This window comes from Saccostrea cucullata, unplaced genomic scaffold (assembly GCF_032062105.1).
Source record: "Saccostrea cucullata isolate Sc308-1 unplaced genomic scaffold, CSIRO_AGI_Scuc_v1 ctg1245, whole genome shotgun sequence".
NCBI classification, from domain to species: Eukaryota; Metazoa; Mollusca; class Bivalvia; order Ostreida; family Ostreidae; genus Saccostrea; species Saccostrea cuccullata.
Genome location: NW_026921804.1, coordinates 69,478 through 96,455, shown reverse-complemented (window position 1 = coordinate 96,455; position 26,978 = coordinate 69,478). Strand labels below are relative to the sequence as shown.

Genomic DNA, 26,978 nt, shown 5'->3' with positions numbered 1-26,978 from the left:
ATCTATTCTGGGAGCCACGTTAGTATCTATTCCTCCCAACTTAATGGAATAACTGGTGATGTTATATTATAAAATGACAGGCAAGGTTAACCGTTACGATAACACAGGACAACACATACAGACAATACAACATGGCAACCATGGTCAGCAACTGTACAGGAAACCTATATACATCACAGAGAACCGCAATGGAGATGTTGTTGTGTCTGACTTAGGTCGTGTAGTGGTGACAGATGCTGGAGGGAGATATCTCTTCTCCTACACAGGACCTCCATTTCAATCACGACTATATCCACATGGAATCTGTACTGACGCACTTTCAAACATCTTGGTGTGTGATTTGTACTCCAACACAGTACATATGATTGACAAAGATGGTCACTTTCTGTCACACATACTGAACACAAGCGCAAGGAATAAACACACCACATAGCCTTAGTTATGACAACAAAACTCATCTCCTCTGGGTTAGTTCATGGATAGACAAAACTGTGTGTGTATATAGCTACATAAACAGAAAGAGCTATAAGACAGATAAATGCTATTGATTGTTCATTAATAAGATATATGTACATGTAACATTTCAATATCAAAATTAGGGTATCGTTTATCTCGCCGGATATATTTCTTTGAAAATCTTTATTCAAGCCTATTGTGTTGATTTGTAATAACTTCCATAATTGTTGATTTTTAAAATGGAATTAATTTAATATACTGAAATACATAATACATGCTGCAGATCAATTTTTTTCAATAGGAATATACATTTCTATTCTATGCATTTCATTTAATTACAGGTGTTGAAAAAGCTGACAAGTTCTTTTGAATACAATCGAGGGAAAAGTGTGAGAATAAAATACTTTTGAGTACCCGTCTTTGTCGCAATACATCCATGTAAACTAAAAATGCAAACATCAAAAACAAATTACTGCATGTAATTCTGATCTTTCTCCTTCATTAAATTTCATTCCCTAATCAGTTTTATATCAATGGTAAAAAAAAATAAGGTTAACAAGGGAAATTAAAAGATTGAATAAGGATCATTTTTGTCTTTTGTCCCTCCTTGCAAGTGTCGCATTGATAACTTGGCATATAAGTAGACTTCACTAAGATACATATTTAGTGCATCAGTTTTTGATTTCGATGAACGGTGTTGCCATGTTTATATAGAATTTTTTGTGAAATACCTTTAAAATGCTACAGTAACTCCTTTTGGGGACTTTTTGGAATGCGTTGGTGCCCCCTACGAATATTTTTTTGTAAAATGCTGTAGTTTGATATATATATATATAAAATTAATGTACTTAAAACACATTACGAAATATGAATTCTTTTGTACTCATAAAGTGTGAACTGTCATGTATGTATATTTTGTTTACTCTATTGTGCCTAACTGTATTTAACCACATAATTATCATCTTTGATATGTACAATTCTTTTTTTCTGGCACATTTGTTGAGCTCCCAAAATGGCACCCCATAATACATGTATTCTAGGATATTTGCTCTGTACAAGATTACCTCCACATTTAATATTTGAATAAAATATTAAAAATTTAAAAAAAAAAAAAAAAAAAAAAATAAGAAAGTCCTCCTACAGTTTTAATGTCATTCGGCACACAAGTAGACGTCACTAAGATACATAATTTTGTGCATTCGTTTCTGATTTCGATGACCGTTGTTGTCATGGTTACTAAAATAGAGATTTCTGTGAAATTCCTTTACAATGCTACTCCTCCAACAGTTTTGATCTGATTTTAATAGAACTTTTTATATTTTCATTAAAACTTTTAATATGACTCCATATTCGGTCACTTACTGACTGTGTTACGAATTTATCCCGCTGAAGACCTTCTTAAATATTTAAAAACAATTATGATAATGTGCATATTATGAAAATATCAAGTTTTAATCCAATAGCAATCAACACAAAATATTGTAGCAAGAATTAAAGTAATTAAACTACCTTCGCAAACCATTTCATAGCCGCCATTTTTATTTACAATACGACGCCCCCGTATGACAAAGTAACGGTTTCTTAGTTATAATATAACAATAAGTCCATTTCGGGTTCGAACATCTCCATTTATTCACACACAGATGACAGGGAATAATAGGAATATAGGAAATAAGAAAAATGCCCTGAAAATTATAATAACAAATAATAAATACATAGCATAAAATATTCTAACATATCCGTATCAATATAGTTACTACAATTTGCGGTAACAGATACGCTGCATAAAGGGAGGTAACTCTTCACACGAATTACACATTATAAAATAGAATAATGCTCCCTTTCAATATTATACTCTTTGAAAAATCATAAAACCTTTATACAACAATATTGATCTAAATGTTTCAATAACGTCTACACAGACTTTACTCTTTTAGGATAATCATAAAATATATAAAACAATAATAGCATACCAATCTATGGGATTGAGCCTCTCCCAATCAATAAAGTGTCTGACTCAGTATGGCTCACATGGTCCAGATCATATCATATAACTACAAATTACCATAGTTTACATAAGTAAACCTATCATAAAAATATCTACATTATTTATTTAAATAAAAACTACTATCTGCATCAATAAAACAGTTACTCAGAAACTGTATCTCTCAATCAGATTCTGACCGTGAAAGTGCTATAGAATTAACTTTGGCAAAATTACAGACTTTACAGCTAAATCAAATATTAGAAATTAGATTAGAATTAGTATATAAATATTAAACCTTGATAGAGAGAAATATCGTCTTAGTCAAATGTCAAAAGTATTAATAAGCAAATCTATAAATATGGCCCTCTCTATTATGACTTTAGATTAGATGATACAAATGATAACTCAGACCATGTAGACAGTATTATTAATTTATTATAATGTGACCTGAAAAATCTCTAGAAGCATATTGATATTTGTTGCAGACGGGCTTTTTAATTGTCGAAGAAGAAATAATAGCACTTATTCAGAAACTTAAGAATGGTAAAGCCGCAGGGTATGATAACATTCTAAATGAACATATTTCTACAACATTGTCAACGTTTTTACCATTGTATAAGAAGTTTTTTAATATAATTTTTGATAGTGGTTTCTTCCAATTCTCATGGTTAATTGGTATTGTTAGACCGATATATAAGAATAAGGGCGACCTGCAATCCAGCCTGAAAATTAGTCGTCCTATATCTCTGCTAAGCTGCCTTAAGAAACTTTTTACCCGCATATTGGCAATAGACTAGAAATGTATGCAAACGAGGTTAATCTTCTAAATAATAATCAAGCAGGTTTTAGGAAAAATTACTCACGATTAGACCATATTTTAACTTTGCAATTTCTATCTGATATCCTTATGAAAAGAAAAAAGAAACTTTTTTGTGCATTTATTGATTTTAAACAGGCATTTGATACTGTATGGAGAAACGGTTTGTGGAATAAGCTATTCAGAAATGGTATTAACGGAAAATGTTTCAATTATATAAGGAATATGTACATGGGAATTAAGTCTTTAGTGAAACAAAATGGAATGTCCTTGGGATTTTTTGAATGTAATGTCGGGGTAAGACAAGGCGAAAATCTGTCAGCTTTTTTATTTTCTTTGTACATAAACGATTTTGAAGAATTTTTGGTAGAAAAGGACATAGTAAAGTTATATTTTTAAATTGAAATTGAAGATGAATTATTACTAAATAAAATTTTGATTTTATATTTATGCTGATATTGACAAACGTTATTTTGGCAGATCTGCTGATGATTTTTCAAAATCGCATTGAAAAGTCTATACTTATTGTACTCAATGGAAACTTAATGTGACGTTGATAAATAAAAGTCTTGGTTTTCTCCTTAAATTTCATGTTAAATCAGGAAATTTTTTAACACATAAAAAATAAAATGTAAAAGAATTTTTATCTTGAGGCAATATGTATTATCATTCATTCTGTAAAGCGAAGAAACAACTTTGTGAGCAAGCACCAAAAGTTAAAACGGGGTGATAAGAAAAATTAGACAATTTTAATTTTCAGAATGTCAGCTTGTCTTGTTTGATATAAGTAGTCACACCCTAAGATCATACTTTAGTGCATCAGTGAGATATGGGGCTATGAAAATATGGAAATAATTGTGAAATACCTTTAAAATTCTTAAAAACTATATTTTAGATTTGAAATAACTCTACACACAAATTACATGATTTACGGAGAAATTTTGTGCATTCGATTTCCCTTTGTACATCAATGTTTTTGAAATTCCTTTACTGCTACTGGTCCAAAGATGTTTACATGTGCAGAAGATAAAATTTTCAATATTTTGTACAACTATTTAAACCAATTAAGTAACTGATGTATTAAATGTCAATGAAGACCTTGAAGTATTAAAAAATTTTAAAAATTGTCTTGTGCATTTATATGGAATGATCAAGGTTTGTCCAATAGCTCAAACAAAGTGCTATCGTAAATTAAATTTAAAAGTCGCAAACCATTCATTCAAAAATTTTTATTTACAAATGACATAAATAGTTCTTCCAAAGGCCAGATTACAATTTTTAAAACCAATTTCGGTTTGAAAGCTACATTAAAAATTCACACACAGAAACAAATAAAGCTATTGATGAAAATGCGTACCTGAAATCATCATATGTAAAACAGGGAGGTGGTATGGCACCCAATTAAATGAAAGAGTATGTTTACTTTGTAACAATGGAAAGATAGGGATTACCACTTACATTTTAGAGTGTAAGCTTTTTCAGAGATATAGAAAAAAAAAACCTTTACACAAAATATTACTCACCATGTTTCAAATGTTGTCACAGTTTTATGAACTCTTTTAGGCCAATTCAAATATATAATCTTTACAAAAACTATGTACATTTATTTCAAAAATATTTGAGACTGTCTGTCCTTCTTAGCTGTCCTCCTGGTATTTTCTTTTTGTATATACTTTATTATTATATGTACATATTTACTTATATGTAAAACCTCTCTACATCAGTTGTAAAACATTTATTTACGATATATTTATATTAATTATTTATATGTGTGTATATTTATACTAAATGTACCTCTGACAGTTAATCAAATATTGAATATACTAGAATTATGTTATAAATATGTACCATACTGTATGGTTTGAGCAAATACGAGTAAACTGATTCTGATTATAATTCTGATTCTACTGAAAGACTGGACAAAGAATGACCATAAAAAACAACTTTTGGAGGGAAAAAACATGTAAACCAATAAAACACAACCTTACAAATTCCAAACCAATGAAAACCATGTATACTTCAAACCAAAGACGAAAGACCAGAACTTTCATACCCCAAGGCAATAATAATTAAGTACAGGTACCATCTGTTCTACCTGGGTGACCTTTATATATTCTTTATCAATACATTTATGTACAAATTAAAAACATGAAATATAATAGATTTATTAAATAAATTGAACAAATCTAATACTGTAACAACAACATAGCAAAAATTAAACTTTTCTTAAATTTAATTTATTGGTACCAAAAGAAGGGTATTCTCACTGGAAAACAATTGAAATTTGAAAGTAGGCCAATCTTAGAGTTTTTTCAATAAATACAAAAGTCTCTAAGGTGAAGGTCAAAAGGTGAAGGTAATTAGTATCCAATTGTGGACGCCCTAGCCTTAACCGTTCAAAAGTTATGGCCAAGATTATAGTTTTAAAATAGGTCAATCTCCAAGGTCAAAGTTCTTGTTATCAATGAAAGGTCATGTCACAAGGATTAAATATGTAAAGTATGAAAGCACTAGCCAAAACGCATTAAAAGTTATGGTGAAGGTTTGCTTTTTAAAGTAGGTCAAACTCAAAGGTCAAGGTCAAAGGGTCAAAGTTCTTAATATCCAATGAAGGGCCTTCTCTCAAGGATTACATTTAGGAAGTATGAAAGCCCTATCGCTTACCGTTCAAAAGTTATGGCCAAGGTAAAAGCTTTTTTCACAAGTACGGAAATCTACAAGGTCAAGGTCAAAGGGTTAAGGTTTTTTATATCCAATAAAAGATCTTTCAACAAAGAATACATATATGAAGTATAAATGTCCTGGTATCTACTGTTCAAAGGATATGGCCAAAGTAAAAGTTTAAAATTTTCATGTAAAAGTTGGTCAAAACTCAAAGTCAAATTGTCAAATTTGGTTGTACCTAAAGAAAGGACTTGTCACAAGGAAAACGCCTGTGAAATTTGAAAGTCAGAGCTCCAATAAATCAAAAGTTATGGGCATGGTTAAAGTTTTTGTGGACAAATAGACAAACAGACAGAGAGACAGCTAGACAGACACGACAAAAACTATAAACCTCCGAAACTTCGTTTATGGGTACATAAAAACAACACTTAGTACGGAATCGCCTACTCGATTTTCATATTACCGGGTACTCCTTGACGGTAAAATGGAAAATTTCAGGGCGCCATGTAGTTAGCTTTCATCCAATCAGTAATCTACGAATTGGTCTGAAGCGGGATAATGATCTGTATCAGCCCTGCAAATCCATATCAGTCCAGCATGCATGGTTGATACGGCTATTGTGATTTTTTTTTATATAATGCATGCATAAGACAAAGAAAACTAAAAGCATTTTTAAGTTACTCAGTTGTAGGTTCCATGGGTCGGGTGCTGTACATGTATACAAGGTGTTTCAGAAAACATGCAACCATTTTGATTGATTACAAATATGCATTTTACTGGTATTCTAACCAAAACCATGCACTGACATCCCAAATCAAAAGTCACAGTCACAAGATTTATTCTCATGAAAATTAAGTTGATCTAGCAAATAAATAATAATTTACAAAAGAATAAATAAACTTGTAAAATTTTAATTAGGTACAAAATATGTTCTAAAAGATGGATAATAATTAAACACGCATTTTGTTGGAATGTATTTTCTCCACTAAAGGAAGCAGAAGTTATGTGAGTTAATTATTTTTTTCTCAAAGGGGGGGGGGGGGGTAGTCCCATTATCATATATTAGGAATGAAATAAGTAAATTCACTACTTAGACCTGTGTGGAAAGAAAAATCCAAGATTTTGCACTTGTTATTTATTGATTGTGTGCATCAGAACAGAACATATACATGTAATTGTTCATGCATCTGGAGACCATGACCTTGTTGAAATGCGTTGTTTATTATTATTGAAATGCGTTGTTTATTATTATTATTAGAAAAATCATTTCTTTTTTAGTGTTGCATGTCCATATACTGATACATTTGTATATTATACGATATGCTGTTTAAAAGAATAAGATAAAACATTCATTTGTAGACTGAATTTCTGCAAAATTAGAGGGAGGTTGAAAGGATAAACTCAAATTCCATGGAAGTGAGAACACCCATTCATATAATGGAACAATCAGGGGAGAGGGCTAAAATGGGCTGTGCCTGCTGCCAAATCCTATACACGATATCATCAGTGAATAAAATATTGTTTAAAAAATGGAATAATCCAAGGAAAAGGTGCGAAGAAAGCAGTGACGTTTCGCACGAAAAGAGCGAATCACCCCTTTCGTAGAATATAAATGGATTTATCCAGTAGTATAGAAATGCTTTAAAAAAACACACACGGACATGTTGAAACGGTGAATCCCATAGAATAATCGTTCCATGCAAAAAGATTAAAGGAAGCAAAAACTGCAGTATTTTGCATCAGTAATATCATGAGTGAAATATTCTCTAGAGGGACGTTAAACAACATACATGTACAATCAATTAATCAATCCTTTCAAATCAGGTAAAGAATTCCAAGGTAAATCAAGAAAATCTAGCTCTCTAGGTATGATCTTTAGTTTCGGATTTTGCAAATATCAATCCTTATACAGCTTGACGCCATGACGTCAGGCAATTAGAGCTGTTTAATAAAAGTTAAATTAGACACCATGCATTGTGTAAAATTTCTACAATATCGAACGTGAATATATACATGCAATTCCATGGTGTAGTGGTATGTCTCTCGCTTCACGTGTGAGAGCTCCCGGGTTCGATTCCAGGACGATCAATTTTCTTTTTTCCCGAAAAACATTTTTTTACTTAATGATAGTACTCAGCATTTGAAATGAAAAATTCATGACGTCTAGCTTGTACAAACTCATAAAATCACCATTTAAGTGTGATAAATATTTAATATAAAAAAATCTTCTATACACATAATTAAAAATAAGCAATCAAATCTTTATATCCATATTGACATATTTTATTTGCTACAGTATACATGAGAGTTTTAAGATAAAATCTTTAAAACCTTTCCTAATTTGATACTGCTTATCAATGTTGACCTGTTTACATGGATTATGTTGAATGAAGATTCTGAGTTTGTTGTTTTATTATGCCAACTTCTAAATGCAAATTTTAATAAGAGAAAACAACATAGTTTAATATAGGCATATTGCAGATATTATACATAGGATACTTATAATGTACATTTTAAACATCCTAAAAGAAGATAGCTAACTCTCTGTTCATTATACAATGTTTGTTTTGTTAAGTTTTGTATATGTATAACTGTGATGAATTTGGACACTGTTCTGTATGCTCCACTGTGGGCCCAAATTGGTTGAATAAATATTCTATTCTAATGCTACATAATTATTATATACATTTAATAATTCTACAAATTCAGTCAGGGAGATGCGACCCCCCCCCCCCCCCCCCGAAAAAATGGGCATTGTTTACTTTTTCCCTAAGCAGAGGACACAAATTTGTTTTTTTTAATCCTAACAATGGAAAGAAAGATAACTTGGAACTCTGGGGATACATTAATCTTTAAGTGGAAATTGAGACGACGCATGTACATGTCTGTAATATTAATCAAGAGTGTCGACACCTTTCATTCATGATCGTACAATTTTGTCATTATTCACTGATACGAAATAACTTAAAAGTTATTAAAATTGAAAATATGGGTGAAAACATTTGTATTTACTCTATCGTACAAAATTTTCTTGGAAAAAAATTATCCATTGAAATGGATATGATAGTTTAAAAAGCCCTCCTTAATGTCTATAATCATTTTTTATTTCATTTCTTTTTTTCTTCCCCGATAAAAAATTGTAAATTTGGTTGGAGTTTAAAATTATTTTAATTTTAAACAGTATATCAGTCAAGTCATAGTTTTATATTTGATGATGATTTGAACATATTTTGTTGCACTAAATATACATATCGGGATGGGGCATATTACTGCATTTCATTTCAGATTATATGTTTGTTTGTTTTTTTGTTTTTTTTTCTTTGGTTTTTGTTTTGTTTTGCTTTTTGAAAATTTCAACTTTTCCATTTCCGACATTATTATGCTTTATTTTATATTTTGAAATGTGATTTAAAGTATTTTCATCAATTCTTTTTCCATATACATGTACTGCTTAGTACAATATGCTGTCGGAAAGTTGGCTTGCGAAAATTTCTGAAAATATACATGTACATGTCGGAAATAAAATTAAAAATTTTGAAAATAGTATAGACAATGTATCTAAGAATGTTCATGTATTAATATGAAGTGTAATATTGTATTATGTAATTCTATGCTATTATATTATTATTGCATTATATTTAACGTCGGGTTCGTTGCCGACTTTGCGCGTGCGTCAGGCCGTTCTGGGCAACGCCCGTGCGTCTGTTGACGGCCTGACCACCGTGACGTTCGCAACGAGCAGGACACAGTTTTCGATTAACATTACTATGAGTAGGTATAATTCCACCATCCCCTAGATTGTTTATTTTGTTCTTCACTGTTACTTTTTTATTTATTCTATTTATGTAATAAACCTTTGTTAACCTTATACCAGTGTGTTCTCTCTGTAAATCACTGAATCTGGATTTATGGAAACGTATAGGTTTCCCGTTACAAATAAAACATTAACAAATATATCTAAGATTTCAAAGTCACATGTACATGTAGCTAAAAATCGCAACATTTTGTGTGATGTTTATTTAAAAGAAGTACATTTGTGAATGTAAATCCTGAATATTAGTAAACATAGTTACACAATAAACACTTTAGTTCAGATTTTTAAAAATTATGTTTGATATTTGCTAACAGCACTTCATTTATTTTAATTTTAGAATTCGTAATACCTGTATTTTGGAAATAGAGAGATTTACGCATGGTGCACGTTCGTTTCAATGCATATTTACACTTGCACAACATTAATAACTTATAATGTGTAACTTGAAAAACGGGTTTTTGTTTTCAAAATAAAAGATGAAGTGATCTTTTTGCAAAGTTAATCAAACAGTTCAAGAACGATGGAAAAGGGGGTAATCTCCCTTTTTGAAGATTACATGTAGTACCAATAGAAGATTTTTTTAATTTTTGTCTAGACTGTGTTCTTCATTTTTGTAGTTTTTTTTAAATCCAAAAATGTTTTCCTTAGATACACAACCCTGACTTTCAGCATTATTTCAATTTTAAAATAAAGTATCTAAAATATAACATTCATCCCCATCCCTCCAAACCCGGGATATTTTGTGAGGAATTTCTGAAGCGGCCTTTCCATCCAATTTCAGGGTTTGTTTTTCAACATTAGCTACCTTCATTTTCCCCTTTTAGTTTGCTTGCTTGTTTGTTTCGTTTCTTTTGTTTATTTTGTTTATGATTTTTTGTCACAATATTTCAGAGCGTTTTGACACAATTCCCCCTCCTCTCTCTCTCAGTTTCTCTGTTGAGGAGGAATGCTCCTTTTAGTTGGTAAGAACACAGGACGTTGCAGGGATGGTGTTTAATTTTAATTGTTGATATCAAAGATGGTGAGAGGTGTAGCTTCTAGTCCATCACAGACTCTAACTCTAGTTCTCATTCTCAAGGTAACACTCCGAAAACAATGGATTTTTAGGCCGAGGCAGGTTACTGTCAGATGAGTTTGTTTACAGGGATTGCACAAACCTTGTTTAAAGTCAGCATTACTTACATGTTATGGTCACTATATTGATCTTTTCACAAATATTACATACTTGTGGATTCATTTTGTCTGATGTACTTTATTCTAATTTTTAGGCTATCAATTTTGTTATTTTTTTTATGCTGAATTTGACTAGATGGATTGTTTTGCCCAACTGTTCAATATATTTGGAGCTCACTTTCTAGACACTAGATTTCCAATATTTTTGTTTTATGCCTATATTCCTATAGTTTTATGGTTATTTATGGATGCTATGGATTTTAGAAATTATTGTCAAAAAATAAATTGTCACGGTTGAAGATAACTGAAATCGTATTTATACATATATGTAAGGGATGATAGATTTATTTCTCTCATTCTTGAAGAGGGAAAAATGAAAATCGTATAAATATAGAGATACTCCCGTTAAACAATATCGCAATTAAAAAAAAATCTTCAAACTTTGAGATGGGGTCAGTATTCAACAGGGTCAATTTTCAACGTGTTGAGGTCATCGGAGATAAGAAAAAATATTAAGCTTTTGAAAAATGACCCTGGGTATAAATTCAACGACTTTTGCTCTCAAATTTTAACGGATATTAAAAAAAAACCCTCGGTTCAATATTCAACGATGAAAAATGATCCCCGGGTCAATTTTCAACTTAGGTCAATATTCCACGTTACACCGGTACAGGGCTTCAAATTCTAACCTATACTCGGCACTAAGGGCTATTGAGCAGTTTGAGATCCTTTTCGTGCAATCACCTACTGCGACACTGTTTCTCGGTTTATTCGGTCTCTTACGAAGGACCGGCCTCCACGTCCAACGCTGGGATTTGAACCAGCGACGTAAGGATTTATTCCTTATTTCGCGAGCCTATAGCAGACTTTCTTACCACTTCGCCAAGCGGGCGACCCTTTAGATAGAATCATGCATAATTTAAAAATACATAAAAATTACAACAGTTACTCTATGTTCAACTTTTTTTTCTTCACTTCATATATAAAACATCCTATGCAAAATATAAATGATCATACTGTAAAATAGACTGTAAAGCCGAATGATACAAATGTATTTTTATAAGAATTGTTCTATAAAATGACAACTGATAAAATCCACTTGATAGCATTTTTCATATTTTTATCTGCCAGTGACTTGAATTTTAAAACTGACCATGACATACCATTTTTTTGAAAACACTTTAAATCAGAAATTTAATCGTCATAAATCATATCTGCTAGAATATAAGCTTCTCATGTTTCTTAGTTACAAAGTTATTACAAATTTATTATCGGAAAAATTGATTCCTGTCAATAACCACGTCCCTTAATACCAAAAATTGCAAGAAGTATCAAAAATTAAAGATTGTTTTTGTTAGGTAGATAACAACAGAAACTGATCTGAAGGAATATGTTTTTTTTAAATGGTTGCCATGGCAACGGAATTACCTATCAATTTAAATATATTTTCTATGTAAAAAAATCATCATAGGATATCCAAAAATATAAATATAAACAATTATTGAAGATTTTATAGATGCTACCAAAGTTACCGATTTCTTAATTGTCAATGAAAGCCATAATTTCAGATATGAAGGAATAAGTTATAAGACGTTTTCCATGGTTACTGAATACCTATTAAATCTAAATTTATGTTCTTGATAAAACAGCCACTTGAACATATCTCACAGTATGCAATCAGTAACATAAGACAATATAGTTGGTATCAATATTAAAGATTGGTTAAATAGCAATTGACGACATTAAATGCCTGGTTTAGAGGTCTGAAGGTATATGTTACTGACGACGGTTTCCATGGCAAGGGAATGCCTGATCAAGTTAAATTATATATTTTTAGTAACAACGTTGCCTTATACCTTTTCTTAAAATAAATATCTAGTTTAACAAAAAGCAAAGCAAAAAAAAAAAAGCAAAAAAAAAAAAAAAAAAAAAAAAAATCCCAAGAAGTATCAAAAATTAAAGATTGTATTTGTTAGGTGAATATTAACAAAAACTGATCTGAAGGAATATGTTTTTTTTAAATGGTTGCAATGGCAACGGAATAACCTATCAATTTAAATATATTTTATGTAAAAGAAGCAGCATAGGGTATCCAAAAATATAAATATAAACAATTATTGAAGATTTTATAGATGCTACCAAAATTACCGATTTCTTAATTGTCAATGAAAGCAATGGTTACAGAATACATGTACCTATTAAATCTAAATTTATGTTCTTGATAAAACAGCCACTTGAACATATCCCACAGTATGCAATCAGTAACATAAGACAATATAGTTGGTATCAATATTAAAGATTGGTTAAATAGCAATTGACGACATTAAATGCCTGGTTTAGAGGTCTGAAGGTATATGTTACTGACGACAGTTTTCATGGCAAGGGAATGCCTGATCAAGTTAAATATATTTGAATAAGAACGTTGCCTTATACCTCTCCATTTGGAAGATAAACAATTTCTGAGTGGGGGCCTTAAATGGTCCATACCATGTATGTATATACTTCTTTACAACCATGATATTATCTAAATATCATTTAATGTATTTTAAGAAAGCACCCGTGCATGCATATGCAATGCAAACTATTTCATACATTCACAAAGATTTTCCTTGTGTTGAATTTATTAGACTGGTCAGCTACATCAGTACCTGCAATCAAAGAAAAAAAAATGCACAATCGAAATGTAAATGCATCTCAATCAAAACTTATCTGTAGCATCACTGGTAGTTTTAGTTTTGAGCTTTTAGTTTAAAGTTTAATATTTCTTTAAATTGGGTGCCAATTTTAACCATTTTTTTCCCTTTTAAGAATACTAGTGTTGAAATCAACATGTACATATACCATTGTTGAAAGTATCAGAAGTTGTTATCTAACAATATACTTACATGGCCATATGTTCTCTAATTAGTTACAAATTCTTATGAGAAAAATGAAATAGTACAATTAAGGTTTTGTAATTATATCTAATAAATGAACAATAATTACCTGTCCTACAGCATTCTCTTGTCAAGTATTTATATACACACACTGTATTGTCTTCCCATGATCCAACCCAGAGGAAATGGGTTTTGTTGTCATAACATACGCTGTATGGTGTATGAAGTCCTTGCTTTCGTGTCAGTATCTGTGACAACAAGTTACCGTCTTTGTCAATGATATGCAGTGTGTTAGTGTTATGATCACACACCAGGATGTGTGACAGCAAGTCTGTGCAGATTCCACGTGGTATTAGTGATCCTGATGGAATTCCTGTGTAGGTGAAGCGATATTTTCCCTCATCATCGGTCACAACTACCTGGTTAAAGTCAGACACAATGACATCTCCATTGTTGTTCTCCACGATGTATTTAGGGCCCCTGTACAGTCGTTGACCCTTGTTGTCGTGTTGTATGGCCTGTATGTATTGCCCTGTAATATTGTATCGGTTTACCTTGCATGTCTCTTCAACATAACTAAACATACCGACTAGTAGATCTCCATTGGCGGGGGAGAAATAGACACACAATGGTTGCCATGTGTCTGTTCCCTTTATCAGTGTAGACTTCATTCCATTACCTGGAGAAAGTTTGTGAATATTTTTGTTAGTGTCTACATAAATTAATTCCCCTTTATTATTTACTGTGTGTTCTCCATATAAAGCATTTCTTGAATAATCAGTTTGAAATATATGATGGTACAGAGTGTTCCCTTCTGTGTTTGTCAAGATTAAAACAGTAGAATAAGAGTGTCTAACACTGATCCAGATCCGGTCTGCATTAAGACAAGAAATGTGTGTTATACGACCAAATGGTTTCAGTTCTATAGTTCTATGTACCACAGGTGTAGACTCCAGTTCCAGCAGAAATACATCTCTTACTTGTCTTTCTCCTCTGTCTATGATTTGGACTTCACTCAGAAACTCAACCACATCCTCCTTGTTGATTTGCTCGGGCAGAGAGAGCAAGGCGTGTTTAGTAAGATAAGGAGTTATATTAGGGACAAAGACGTTTTTTATGAAAAAGAGGAGTCTCACAGCTCTGTTGGCTGACTGTTCATATCTGTGTTCATAGTTTTCTATCCTGGCAAGGGTTCTCCTTTCTCGTTGTAAACCATGATTTATCATGAGACATTTGTACCTCATTCTGATTTTATAATCACACATAACAGTGACAATGATGTCCTTTAGTCTTTGGGCTTTTCTCGTCATCTTTGAAATAACGTTGAAGATTTCGTTTTTTTCATTATACAGATTTCCACTTCTGATCCTTTGAAGTATGTCTCTGTGTTGTTCACGGATAGTTTTATACGCTGTTCTAATGTCCAGTATTTCGAGTTGTTGGTGTTTTTTACACTGATCACAGAAAGAAAATTTACATGAATCACAGTATTTTTCATAGAGTTTTTCTATATGTCTCATACATGTGTCCTGTTCCAGAATGTTGTATATTTCCCTGTACATTTCAACATCATGGTGCTTGGTGCGTAATTCAATAACACGTCTTTCTTTACACTGTTGTCTCAAGTCATGTTTACATGAGTTACAGTAGAATTCTGTTTCCCCCTGACATGAAGAACGTCGCCGGACTTTATACAGGGCAGTTGATCCTGAAGCCATTATTTAGAAGATCTAGCCTCTAAGAACACTATCTCCTGAAAGACATAGAAAACCAAAACAGTTTTTAAAAAGGAAAAAGCTTTTTATAATTTTTTGGGCAAAAAAGATAGTATTAGTTATCCAGGTCCAATTAAGAGTATGCGGGCATCTACCCCTGGTTGCATTCAATACATACTTCCGCCTTCAATCAAGGGTGTACGAGGATTTTCCCCGGATTTTATTCTACAGCGTGTATTGAGTACAACCCGGTGTAAATCCCCGTACGCTTTTCTTATAAGAGGAGTAAGAGTCCCCGGTCACTCTTTACACTGTAAACACAGGTCAGGTTTACATTATACATCTCCTTGACAAAGAATGCACTTCACATTAGGGGTCTTGTTCATTTGGAGGGTAAAAATGATTAAATAAAAACATATTCATCTCATAATTTTTTTAATGATACAACCTAACTACCGGGTACTTCAATTTTTGTTAAATTTAAAATATTTTTGTATGTTTATCAACTTTTAAAAATTCATTTTTTTCAGAAGCTGTTGCTAAAAAAACCAGACGTCTCTGCCGAGACTGAAGCTCTACTGGTTTGTACTTCTAGCAACGGAGGAGAAATGTACATAAGCAGTTGGGAATTGGAACACAACATCAATAAATAGAATAATGATCCTTGATTATGTCCCTATATGTTCTTAGTGTAGTCTACTTGCATGCAACATTATGATATAATATGGCAAAAACTGTATTTGGAGTAGCATTTTGAGAGAATTTCACAGAAATTACTTTTTAAGTAACCAAGCAATAATGTTCATAGAAGTTAAAAACCGATATACATAATTTTGTCTCTTAGTGTATTGTACTTGTGTGCCTAGTAATACTGAAATCAGACCAAAACTGCAGGACGTTTAGCATTTGAAAGAATTTCACAGAAAATTCTTTTTTTAGTAACCACGGCAACACCCTTCAACGAAATCAAAAACCGATATTAAAAATTATGTATCTTAGTGTAGTCTACTTATGTGCCAAATCTTATTGAAATCAGACAAAAACTGTAGAAGGCGCAGCATTTTGAAAGGATTTACAAAAATTTCTACCTTTAGTAACCACGACAACATCGTTCAATATATATATATTTGTGGTATCTCTCCATTATATAAACATACAGAAAGAAAATATCTTCAATTAGTATGAAGTTTGTCAGAGGTCAGAGGTCAATATGTGACCTAATCACACAGCGCAATAATATCTACCGGTACATGATTTATAAAATGACCTGCTCTACTTGCTTTTCATGTATAAAAATGATCAAAATTAGCAAGTAAAATGATATTTGTTTTATTTAGAATGTAAACAAGTATTTCATACAGGTTTTTGGCTATAGATTCAACCTGTGTTACAGTGTAAAGGCCTATACATAGAGAAAACTATAACGTTTGTTTACAGTTTTTTTTCACTTATGTCAGCTGCAGAGTCTCTAACGATCATCCTTATTTTTGGGCTAGACCTTTGGTTAAATTTTCATGATCAACTATTATTTTTTCTTTAAATTCTTCTCACGATAAATGTGTAAATCTGTTAGAAAATATTGCAATCATGCCATGAACAGTTGCCAATCACCTCGGCGTTTTCGCAGTTCAATGTAAAGCTGTCGCCAATGTCTCTGTGTTTATATATAACAGTGTTTTACGAAAAGTTACTAAAATCGTAGAATGTTTTTGATCAAATTGCAAATTAACCGGCTCGGACAAGTGTCTCAATCCATCGGATCTATCCATACCTTTCCAGCAACCGAAATTTTTTATCATCAAGCTTCGGTCGTGTTTCTCGTGTCTTCAGCATCAATTATAAATTTTTTCACGAGTAAAAATATTTCCAGAGAACAATCTGTTCAGTATTACTGATCACAAGTAGACTTTCACAAAATATTCCTTTTGAAATAGATTCCGAAGCCTAATGAATTCGAAGCGTAACCGCCATGCAAGCCGATTTACACCTTGTGTCATCGTTCAAAATCTACGACGGACAATTAGTGCAATAATTTAAATATTCAAAAGTCTGTCTCAAATGTATATATAAGAAATAAATAACAAGGTTATAAACTTCAGTGGGAATTGAAGTGGGTCGGTACGTGATCAAATCTTCTGAGAAGGCCTTCGGCCTTCACAGGATTTGATCAGGTGATCGACCAACTTCAATTCCCATTGATGTTTATAAACTTGTTATTTATTTCTTAATTGAAATCAAAAACCAATATATATGCTTATGTATCACAGTGTTGTCTACTTGTAAGCCAAATTATATAGAAATCAGACAAAAATAGTAGGAGGAGTAGCTTTTTGAATGAATTTCACAGAAATTTCTATTTTTAGTTACCACGGCAACACCGTTCATAGTTTTCTGCTAGATTAGAAAATATACCTATACTCGGATGTCCAGTCTTTGCAAATTTGAGAATTTTGTCTTTTTGATACCTATTTTAACTAAATATTTAAATGACTTGGCTACGTGATGTCTTGGAATAAGCTATTTTTTTTCTCACTGAAACTTCAATGAATGAAAAAAAGGAATATATGAAAAAGCTAGAAAGTATGGGTACCGTAGTTTACTTGGTTGCCATGGAAAAGGGCTAGAAGATGTGCATTATAGGGGATATTGCTATTAATCAATATCATTAAGAAAAATTTACAAGGCAAAGCTGTTTTTGTGAATATTTTTTTATGCTTTATGACAATAAAAACTGTTTAAAAACAGTATATGTCTTAAAAATTTTACATTTCTAATTTTCCAATGCTTAACATGCATTGTCTGCAAGCACCAAAAAACTTGGAAACGACATATCTCTGATTTTGATGAAATTCGCACCAGAGATGCACCTTGGCTCAAAACCAATAAATATGGTGTTATAAGTTCCCCCACGTGCACTTGCTTGTCATGGTGACGGATCCATTAGATTTGACCATTTTCGACCATTTTTGACCAAACAAAAGATGAATATTGAGGAAATATAAATGCATAAAACCCACTCTTAGAAGATGGGTCTGCAAAATGGCAAAGTTTCTGAAAATATGAAAAATGGATAAGAAAATATGAAAAAAGGATAATTTTGTCATTTTTTAAATATTTTAGGTGAAAAAAAGAAATTGTCGATGGAAATTATTCGATTCCTATGGGTGTCGTCATATTGCATTAGTAGTATCACCTCATGGAAAAAATTAGAGTAGGATCCCAATGCTATTTTTAGTAATATATATCTTAAAAAATGACATATTTCAGAAAAATCAAAAAAAAAAAAAAGAAATTTGGGCAGAGTTTAAGATGCCATTGCTAGGTAAATGAAAGATACTGTAAACCTCAATATGCTAATGAGGACAGTCTCTCATATCTATAAAAAGTACAAATATATAAAAATAGACACCTATGAAATTCACTTTGAAATGTTGATGTTCTACTTTTTCTCATATAAGAGATGTAAAATTCACAGATTTACTGTCATTAACTGTAACTGACATAATGTGACTGACAAGAACAAAAGAGTATTCAATGGGATGCAGCATGATAGGCAGAGGTTTCCACTTTTATTTATAATAGCACATGTTAAAAAATATACTTTCAAACTGATAGCCCAGCAACAAGCATATGGGAATGACGAGCTTCAGCTTCTGAGAAGAGAGAACAGGTCCCTCTAAGAAGATGTCAGATGCTAAAATGTATTGTAATAAATCTGGAGAGAACATTAATTAAAAATCAAAATGATATAATCGATCTCAAATCGGGATCTATGAAACAAAATATTTTGATTCATAATCTTCCTGAAGAAGATGGCAAGGATCTATTTGCTAAAATCCTAGAACTTATCAAGACGCATTTTAAAGTAGAAACATCTTTTGCGAATATTCACTAAAACGGTCCAAAAATACAAAGAAAGGCAAGAACCATCACGGGGAGACTCAACAAATGTACGGATAAGGACTTAATCTTACAGGCTCAGAGGGTTATCAAAAGTCAACGTGCAGAACAAGCAGAGGGAACTAACCAGAGTTCTTCCAAGCAACAAAATTCAACTTTTTTCATTACACCACAAACTCCAATCGAAATATCAGAAAACAGAAAAAACTATTGGAGTTGAACAGTAAATACTTGAAAGCTAATGTCAATACACGAATTATCGGAGAGAAAGTTGTATTTCCAATTGGAGGCGTACATAGAGACAAAGTAAAAAAAAAAACAAAAGCTGAACAAATCCTTGGAATGGATCAATCAGAAAGAGGAGCGCTGAACAAGATCAAAGTGACAGAGCTGGAAACTAATGAAGGGGGAAGCTTCTTCCGGGGGATTGGGGGAACAACGGAATGCTACAACCACGTGCGCGACATGTACAAGAAAACATTGTGTGATCAATCCCATGCCAAAGCTGACCACAACATAATCGTATACAGATTTCAAGATTCAAATGGACAGATTCATGAGGGATATAACGATGATGGCGAAATTGGCGCAGGACGTAGATTAGTGAAAGCGATGCAGAACTTACAAATCAAAAACATGACAGTTGTTATCTCGCGATTTCAAGCGAAGCACATCGGTAGTCGTCGATTTGAAATCTTGGAAAATCTGCTGACTGACGTGGTTCTCCGACATACCAGTTAGTGAGTGTGCATATATGCTGTGTATGTGTGTCTTTTTAAAAAGGTATCTTTTTTGGTTTTTTTTTGTAAATATTTTAATTTTCTTTTTTTTTTTGGTTTCTTTTCTTGTTATTTTTGGCTCTTTAACACATTGTGTTAGTTGTCATACAATTGTAGCACTGCAGTTCATGTGGAGTTTTTCAATTTTGATGTCGTTTGAGTTATCTTGTATTTCACTTAATGTTAGAGGACTCGGCGCAAAAATTAAGAGACTCGGTATTTTTACATGGCTAAAAAATTCCTTTAAAAACAGTTTTATATTTAAAAAAAAAACGCACTCAGCCTCAGAGAATGAAAGTCAGTGGTTAAAGGATTGGGGGTCTGATATAGAGTTCAGTCATGGTTAATCAAACAGCAGGGGAGTAGCTATTCTTTTTCCTCATAATATAGATTATATCATTAAAGAAAATGTACAAGATAATGAAGGTAGAATTAGCCAAGTCAATTTTATGATAGATGAAACCAACTTTATTTTATAAAGTTATATATTTATGCTTCAACAAAGGATAATCCAAATTGTCAGGTGGATTTTTTTCAATTCATTATTGACCTACATAGAACCGTATAGCGATGAAAACCTAGTCATTGGAGGACATTTCAATATAACTTTTAATCTATCACTAGATAAAAAAGGTGGTACTACTGAAGGAAAAATCTAGCTATAGAGATAAAAATTTAGCTGCACTAGAAGATCTTAATTTATCAGACATATAGAGAGAACAAAACCCAGATAAAAAAAAAAATATTACACATATTCATGTAAGAATCCTTTAGTTTTATCAAGAAATTTTTTTTTAATCATTTCATTTTTTCTTGCTCCACACGCAAAGTCAAACATAAAACCTGCAATTAAACAGATCATAGCGTTATATAAAATTTTTGAATAAGTTTTCCTATTATATCACGAAATGTAATAAGTTTCGCTATAAACCCTGAAAAATGCCGAGTCACACCGGAAACAGTTATGTCAACCCTCGCCGGAAACAGTTATGTCACTATTTTCGATCACGTTCACGTGTTTGTACGTTACGCATTTTAGTTCGGCTTCGAGATTTTATGACGTCGGTTGCTAAGCAAAAGTAAACAACACAGCGTATTTCTTAACGTCAAGAATGCATTTTTGGATTATTTGTGTACATTTTAACGATTTTGAATGATTTTAAATTTTCTTTTAATTTTAAAAATGTTATATAACATATACCACATGGCTTCTCGGGCGACTATACCAGAATATTTTCCCCTCGGTGACAGGATCGGCATCGGGTGACATAACACTCCAGGGCTTTCCTGTCACCTCGGGGCAAATATTCTGGTATGTCACCCTCGAAGCCATATGATATATGTATAATATCTTTAACACTAAAAGGTGAAGCCCATCATACTAGAGGCCCTGGATTTTGGAAATTAAATACATCATTAGATGAGGATTTTGTGAAGAAAACAAAAGAACGTATCAATTATTTAATAGACAAGTACAAAAATTTAATTGACCATCAATTAAAATTGAACACAATTAAATGTTAATTAAGAGGGTTTATTGTTAAATATTCAAAATTAAAAGCAAAGAAAAGTAGGCAGGAAGAATAAAGATTATTAAAAAAAATTAGATAAACAAAATGGAAAACTATCAACAGATACATTTGAAGAAAACAGCCATATTAAATGAAATCAAAGAAAAATTAAATGTATTAACAGACATAAAAACAAGAGGCATAATATTGAGATTTCAAGCAAAATGGTGTGAAGAGGGAGAAAAATCTACAAAATATTTTTTGTCTTTAGAAAAAAGAAACTACAAAAATAAGTGTATAGATAAGTTAGTAGTTAATGATAAAATTATATGCGATAAAAATGAAATTCTCAAGGAAGAAGAAATTCAGCTAACTTGGAAAACAATAATTATCAGAAACACATCAGTCACTTTGTGAATGATACAAATATTCCAAAACTTACTAAAGAAGATTCTCTAACATATGAAGGTTTAATAAGTAAAGATGAATGTGAAAATATCTCTAAAAGAATTTAAACCAAATAATTATCCAGGAAGTAATGGACATCAGTTTGAATTCTATAAGTACTTTTGGCCTGAAATAGCAGATCTGGTAATAAACAGTTTAAATGAAAGCAATCAACAATCATCTATCTCTCTGGATCAAATAAAGGGAATCATCACTCTTGTACCTAAAAAAATATAAAGATAGAACTTTATTAAAGAATTTGAGACCAATATCAGTATTGAATTTTGATTATAAAATATAAGCTAAAGTTCTTGCAAGTAGAATTAAAAAAAAACTACTGCCTTACATAGTTCAGGTTGATCAAGCACGTTACATTAAAAATAGATATATAGGAGAAAATATTAGAACTATCGCAGATCTTATTGATTACACAAGTATTAAAAATATTCCTGAACTTATTTTGTTAGTAGATTTTGAAAAAAAGCTTTTTAAACAGTTGAATGGTAAAGTTTTAGAAACTTTTGGATTTGGCAAAGGGTAACAACAATGGGTACGCATCTTATATTCAGAAATAACAAGTTGCTTAATCAATAATGGATATTCCTTCTCCTTTTTCAAGATAGACAAGGATGTCCGTTATCACCTTACTTATTTATCTTATGTGTTGAATTATTGGCTATTGCAATTAGATCAAATAAAAACATTCATGGTATACGAATCTGTGAAACAGAATTTAAAATCAGTCAGCTAGCAGATGACACTACTTGTTTCTTAAGTGATAAAAAATCAGGATTTGAATAATTGAGAATCATCCAAAATTTTAAATATTGTTCTGGTTTAAAGATCAATCTTAATAAAACAGAGGCCATATCGGTTGGTAGCTGTAGGAATTATCATTCGGGCAGCTTACCAGTAAAATGGTCCAGTGGTTTATTCTTTACACTCGGAATCTGGTTTATTGTACATGGGGAACATGACTTTAGTGAAAAATTTCAATTCCAAAGTAGATGACATTAAACAACTCTCAACCTTTGGAAAATGAGGATCTTAACTCTAATAGGAAGGATTTTAATTACAAAAACACTAGCAAATCCTAAAGTTATTTATCCAGCTACTGCACTACCAATTTCTAAAGAGATAATGAAAAAAAGTAAATAAAATGATATCAAATTTTATATGGAATAGTGATAAATCAAACTTTAGATTAACTGTAGCATGTCAAAAAAATAATAAGGGTGGACTTAAAGTTCCAAACTCTGAAAATCAGATTAAGTCACTTACCGTATATACTCGCCTATAAGTCGGTTGTATTTAATAAACTTGTATTTCAGATGGACTGACCTCATATAATACCATTCTTTTTATAGCTCGCCTATAAGTCGGACACAGAGTTTTGGACCAGAGATTGACTCCCAAAAGACCGACTTATGGGCGAGTATATACGGTAGACTAAATTGGACTAAAAGAATGTATTGTTCTGATAATCAACAACCAAAATGGTTTATAATTTTTCAAGCATATTTTGAAGATATAATTTCACAAAGTTTACTTCAATCAAGATGCATTATAGATTTTTTACACATGCATATACCACAACTTTATAGAGACATTTTATATTGGTGGAAGCAATTTAGAACCTATGATAATGTTTGTGTTGAACTTAAAGTATTTAAGGAAATTTTATGGTTTAATGATAAAATCAAGATCAATAAAACACGTATCTTCTGGATAAAATGGTACAATTGTGGAATACTTTATGTAAATGACATTATAGGTGAAAATAGAGACGTTTTAAGTCATGATGAATTAGTCGAGCGTTATGGAATAAACATTTCTTTTCTGGACTACATGTCTATTAGATTGGCAATACCATATGAATGGCGAAAAATTTTGAGGGATAAGCAAAAACCTAATTTTAATAGAAATAAATTAACACTTTCTATAGATTGATTGATTGATTGTATATTGTTTAACGTCCCTCTTGAGAATTTTTCACAGATATGGAGACGTCACCGATGCCGGTGAAGGGCTTCAAATTTAGACCTATACTCGGCACTCAGGGCCAGTGAGGGTTCTTTACCGTGCCAACGCCTACCGTGACACGGGACCTACGTTTTTAAGGTCATATCCGAAAGACCCGTGACTTTCACTTCTAGTGCCGAGCGCTTGGCGAAGGAACAGTCACTACCTATGTTTACGTCTTAGGTATGACGCGGCGCCGCGATCGAGAATCGAACCCGGGCCTCCCGATCACGAAGCGAACGCCACTTTCTATAGATGATAAGAAATGTCCAGTTTCAAAAATACAATGCAAAGACTATTTTTGGACTATGATAGAACAATTGATTGAGCAACCAACTTGTAAAAAATGGGAAAATATATTTTATATTAGCATAACAGAATCAGAAATGAAACTAGAGCCGAGCTCGTTGCAAAGCAACGAGTAGGTCTTCCGTTGGAGCTGTGGACAGGAAGCACAGACCCTGGGTCAAGGTCACTGCACTTTCTTATGTCAACAACCTTTCTTCCCAGCATGAGCCTCCAGTAAATTATAATTATAACGTTATGCTTAAACATTTTTTTCTTTGACAGTGACCTTGATTTGCCAGAAAGACATTTGATCAGGTTCATGACAAATCCTCAAATCATAAGTAATCTATGTTTCAAGTAAGATCCACCAATGATTTTCATTTACTAATTCATAGCGTAGTAAAGAAAATATTTCTTCTGTCAGTGACCTTGATCTTAACAGAATAACTTGGCTCTGTGTCAAGACAAACACCTTTTAGTGGTTAGAAGTTCATAACCCCGACAGGAATTTTACAACTTTCCTGTCATTGGCCGATGAAGATGTTTGAAATTTGCATTATCTCGCACCATATTGTCACAGGTCAGAAAAACAACATTGAGGTATTTTAAAACATCACCGGATATCACCGGATATTAATTATTAAAATATTAAAATATCCCATTTTAAATAGGAAAGGGAGATTATGTTTAATAGAATAAAAATTAGACAATACTTGATACAGGGACTCACTGGTAAAAACTTGAATGTACTTGAATAAAATGCCTCACACTCGGTTTCTCTCGTACGCGTATTTTTTAAACCAAGGAAAGTAATTTGCGCTAGATATAAGTTCATCATTTTAAAGAAAATACTGAGTTATATACGTTAAACGATACAAACGGTTTGACTTTGGTGTCGGTTATGATTTTAACAGTATAATTTAGGTTGTAAAAGCGTTTAATTACATGATAAGTCTGTAATATTCAAATAAGATTGTTACCCTGGTATATAAGTTCTTAAGTTTTCGATTCTGGACATATGCGGGTTTATTACTACTTGAATGTACATTGTATAACCTGCTACTGATATTTAATCACGGAACAAAATTACAATGTTAGCACACTATACTAATCATTTATACGGGTTTTGAATAAATTATAAAACAAATTAAGTTCATTGCTTAAAAATCATTATTTCTTGAACTTTACTATAAAACCTGTAATATAAATTAATAGACAGTGTGCACCACAGAAGTCACTTACGAAGTACACGTGCCGGTGTTACTTATCGATGTTTAGTCATTGAGTATAATTCTATCCTTACGATTCGGAAGATTCTCTTTAAAAGTTGAAAATTGGTATAGCCATGGTAAATATCTGTGATGAAAAAAATGTGTTACGTAAAACTTGTGTTGAAAACGGATTCATTTGTGTGTGAATAGAGCAAAGCTTGTGCATTTTAATAAATACATGTATTGGTTGAAGTAAAGTAACTGTAGATCGCCAGTCATTGCGTCATATCACACGGATCTAACGAATATTTAAGAACTGAAGACTGATTAATGTACATGTAAAATAAATGCCCCAGCGTTTTGTACTAAAGTCAAACTGAAAACATTTTAAGATATTTTTGAAAGATTTAATTCACTTACAGAAGAAGAAATTTTCTTACTGTTGTAGAATGGTTTGTATATACCAATTATTTGCCTATGACTTCGGGGTCAATGGTTCACCGCGGTGTGTCGTTTTAGAATTTCTCGGTCGCGTGTAATCGAAAGATAGATTACGTAATGACACACTTAGAATCTGGGTTCCAGGTGAATATGAGAATCGCACAGTAAATAATTGTGTATTATTTGACTCTTGAAAGTTTTTTTTATGAAATCGGGGGGTATATTGTTTCCGTTCGAATTGTTTGTGTTTATATTCAAACGAATAAGAGATACTCGTACTTTTTTCTATAACTCTTTCTCTTGGAAAGATCTTGATTAATAAAAGGAAAATGATACCATCGAATACTCTGAACGGGAAACAAAGAACACGTTTAAAACCTTATTTAAGAAAGAGATATGATACAGCGAGGTAAAATAATTATTACTTACGGCAAGTTTATTTCAATTATACGCATAAAGAGTTCTTTAATATCAAAATGAGAACGGGGCCTTGTTTACAGTGAATACGGAATTAGCTTTCTTTCCTTCCATGATACGTAAGACTAGAACACAATAACATTTTTATTGGACAGAGATAGTTTAAGAAGGAACAATTTTATCAAGAATTAATTTAACCATTCTGTGGTGGTTTATTTTGTATGACTGTAGGTCGCTGGATCACACGCCGATTGATTCCCGGTGACCGACACCGCTATCGAGGGAGGAGCGTTATATAATTGTAAACAAACAAAGTGAATGTTAAAGCCGTGCACTTAATGGCTGTGAATAGTATTATGTGCTTTTTAGTTCTGTTTTATTTTCTCACTATATTGTTTGCTTTTATGTGATAAGAAGAAAAGATGATATTTTCTTCCCTTTTTAGTAGACTTGGTTTATA

The 26,978-nt window shown here is 32.0% G+C and overlaps 3 protein-coding genes across 3 annotated transcripts; 1 reads left to right on the top strand and 2 right to left on the bottom strand.

The window, feature by feature from the left end:
- Positions 1 to 13,497: 13,497 nt before the first annotated feature.
- On the bottom strand, positions 13,498 to 14,601 carry LOC134260739 (uncharacterized). Its single transcript, XM_062743288.1, has 2 exons — positions 13,897 to 14,601; positions 13,498 to 13,559 (listed from the first exon to the last, which is right to left on the bottom strand). The coding sequence occupies exons 1-2, from the start codon at positions 14,456 to 14,458 to the stop codon at positions 13,498 to 13,500; spliced, it is 624 nt and encodes a 207-aa protein (XP_062599272.1). The 5' UTR covers positions 14,459 to 14,601.
- A 15-nt stretch (positions 14,602 to 14,616) lies between these two features.
- LOC134260738 (uncharacterized) lies at positions 14,617 to 15,505 on the bottom strand. Its single transcript, XM_062743287.1, has 2 exons — positions 14,768 to 15,505; positions 14,617 to 14,661 (listed from the first exon to the last, which is right to left on the bottom strand). The coding sequence occupies exons 1-2, from the start codon at positions 15,503 to 15,505 to the stop codon at positions 14,617 to 14,619; spliced, it is 783 nt and encodes a 260-aa protein (XP_062599271.1).
- A 4,239-nt stretch (positions 15,506 to 19,744) lies between these two features.
- Positions 19,745 to 20,143, top strand: LOC134260737 (uncharacterized). Its single transcript, XM_062743286.1, has one exon. It carries the CDS (start codon positions 19,745 to 19,747, stop codon positions 20,141 to 20,143), a length of 399 nt encoding a protein of 132 aa, XP_062599270.1.
- Positions 20,144 to 26,978: the final 6,835 nt, after the last annotated feature.

Excerpts from the sequence above, each read along its gene's own strand:
- LOC134260738 (XM_062743287.1), bottom strand. The coding sequence starts at position 15,505 with ATGGCTTCAGGATCAACTGCCCTGTATAAAGTCCGGCGACGTTCTTCA. Across the intron at positions 14,662-14,767 it reads TAGACAGAGGAGAAAGACAA|ACCGGATCTGGATCAGTGTT; the intron begins GTAAGAGATGTA and ends GTCTTAATGCAG.
- LOC134260737 (XM_062743286.1), top strand. The coding sequence starts at position 19,745 with ATGGATCAATCAGAAAGAGGAGCGCTGAACAAGATCAAAGTGACAGAG.
- LOC134260739 (XM_062743288.1), bottom strand. The coding sequence starts at position 14,458 with ATGAAGTCTACACTGATAAAGGGAACAGACACATGGCAACCATTGTGT. Across the intron at positions 13,560-13,896 it reads AAGAGAATGCTGTAGGACAG|GTACTGATGTAGCTGACCAG; the intron begins GTAATTATTGTT and ends CTTTGATTGCAG.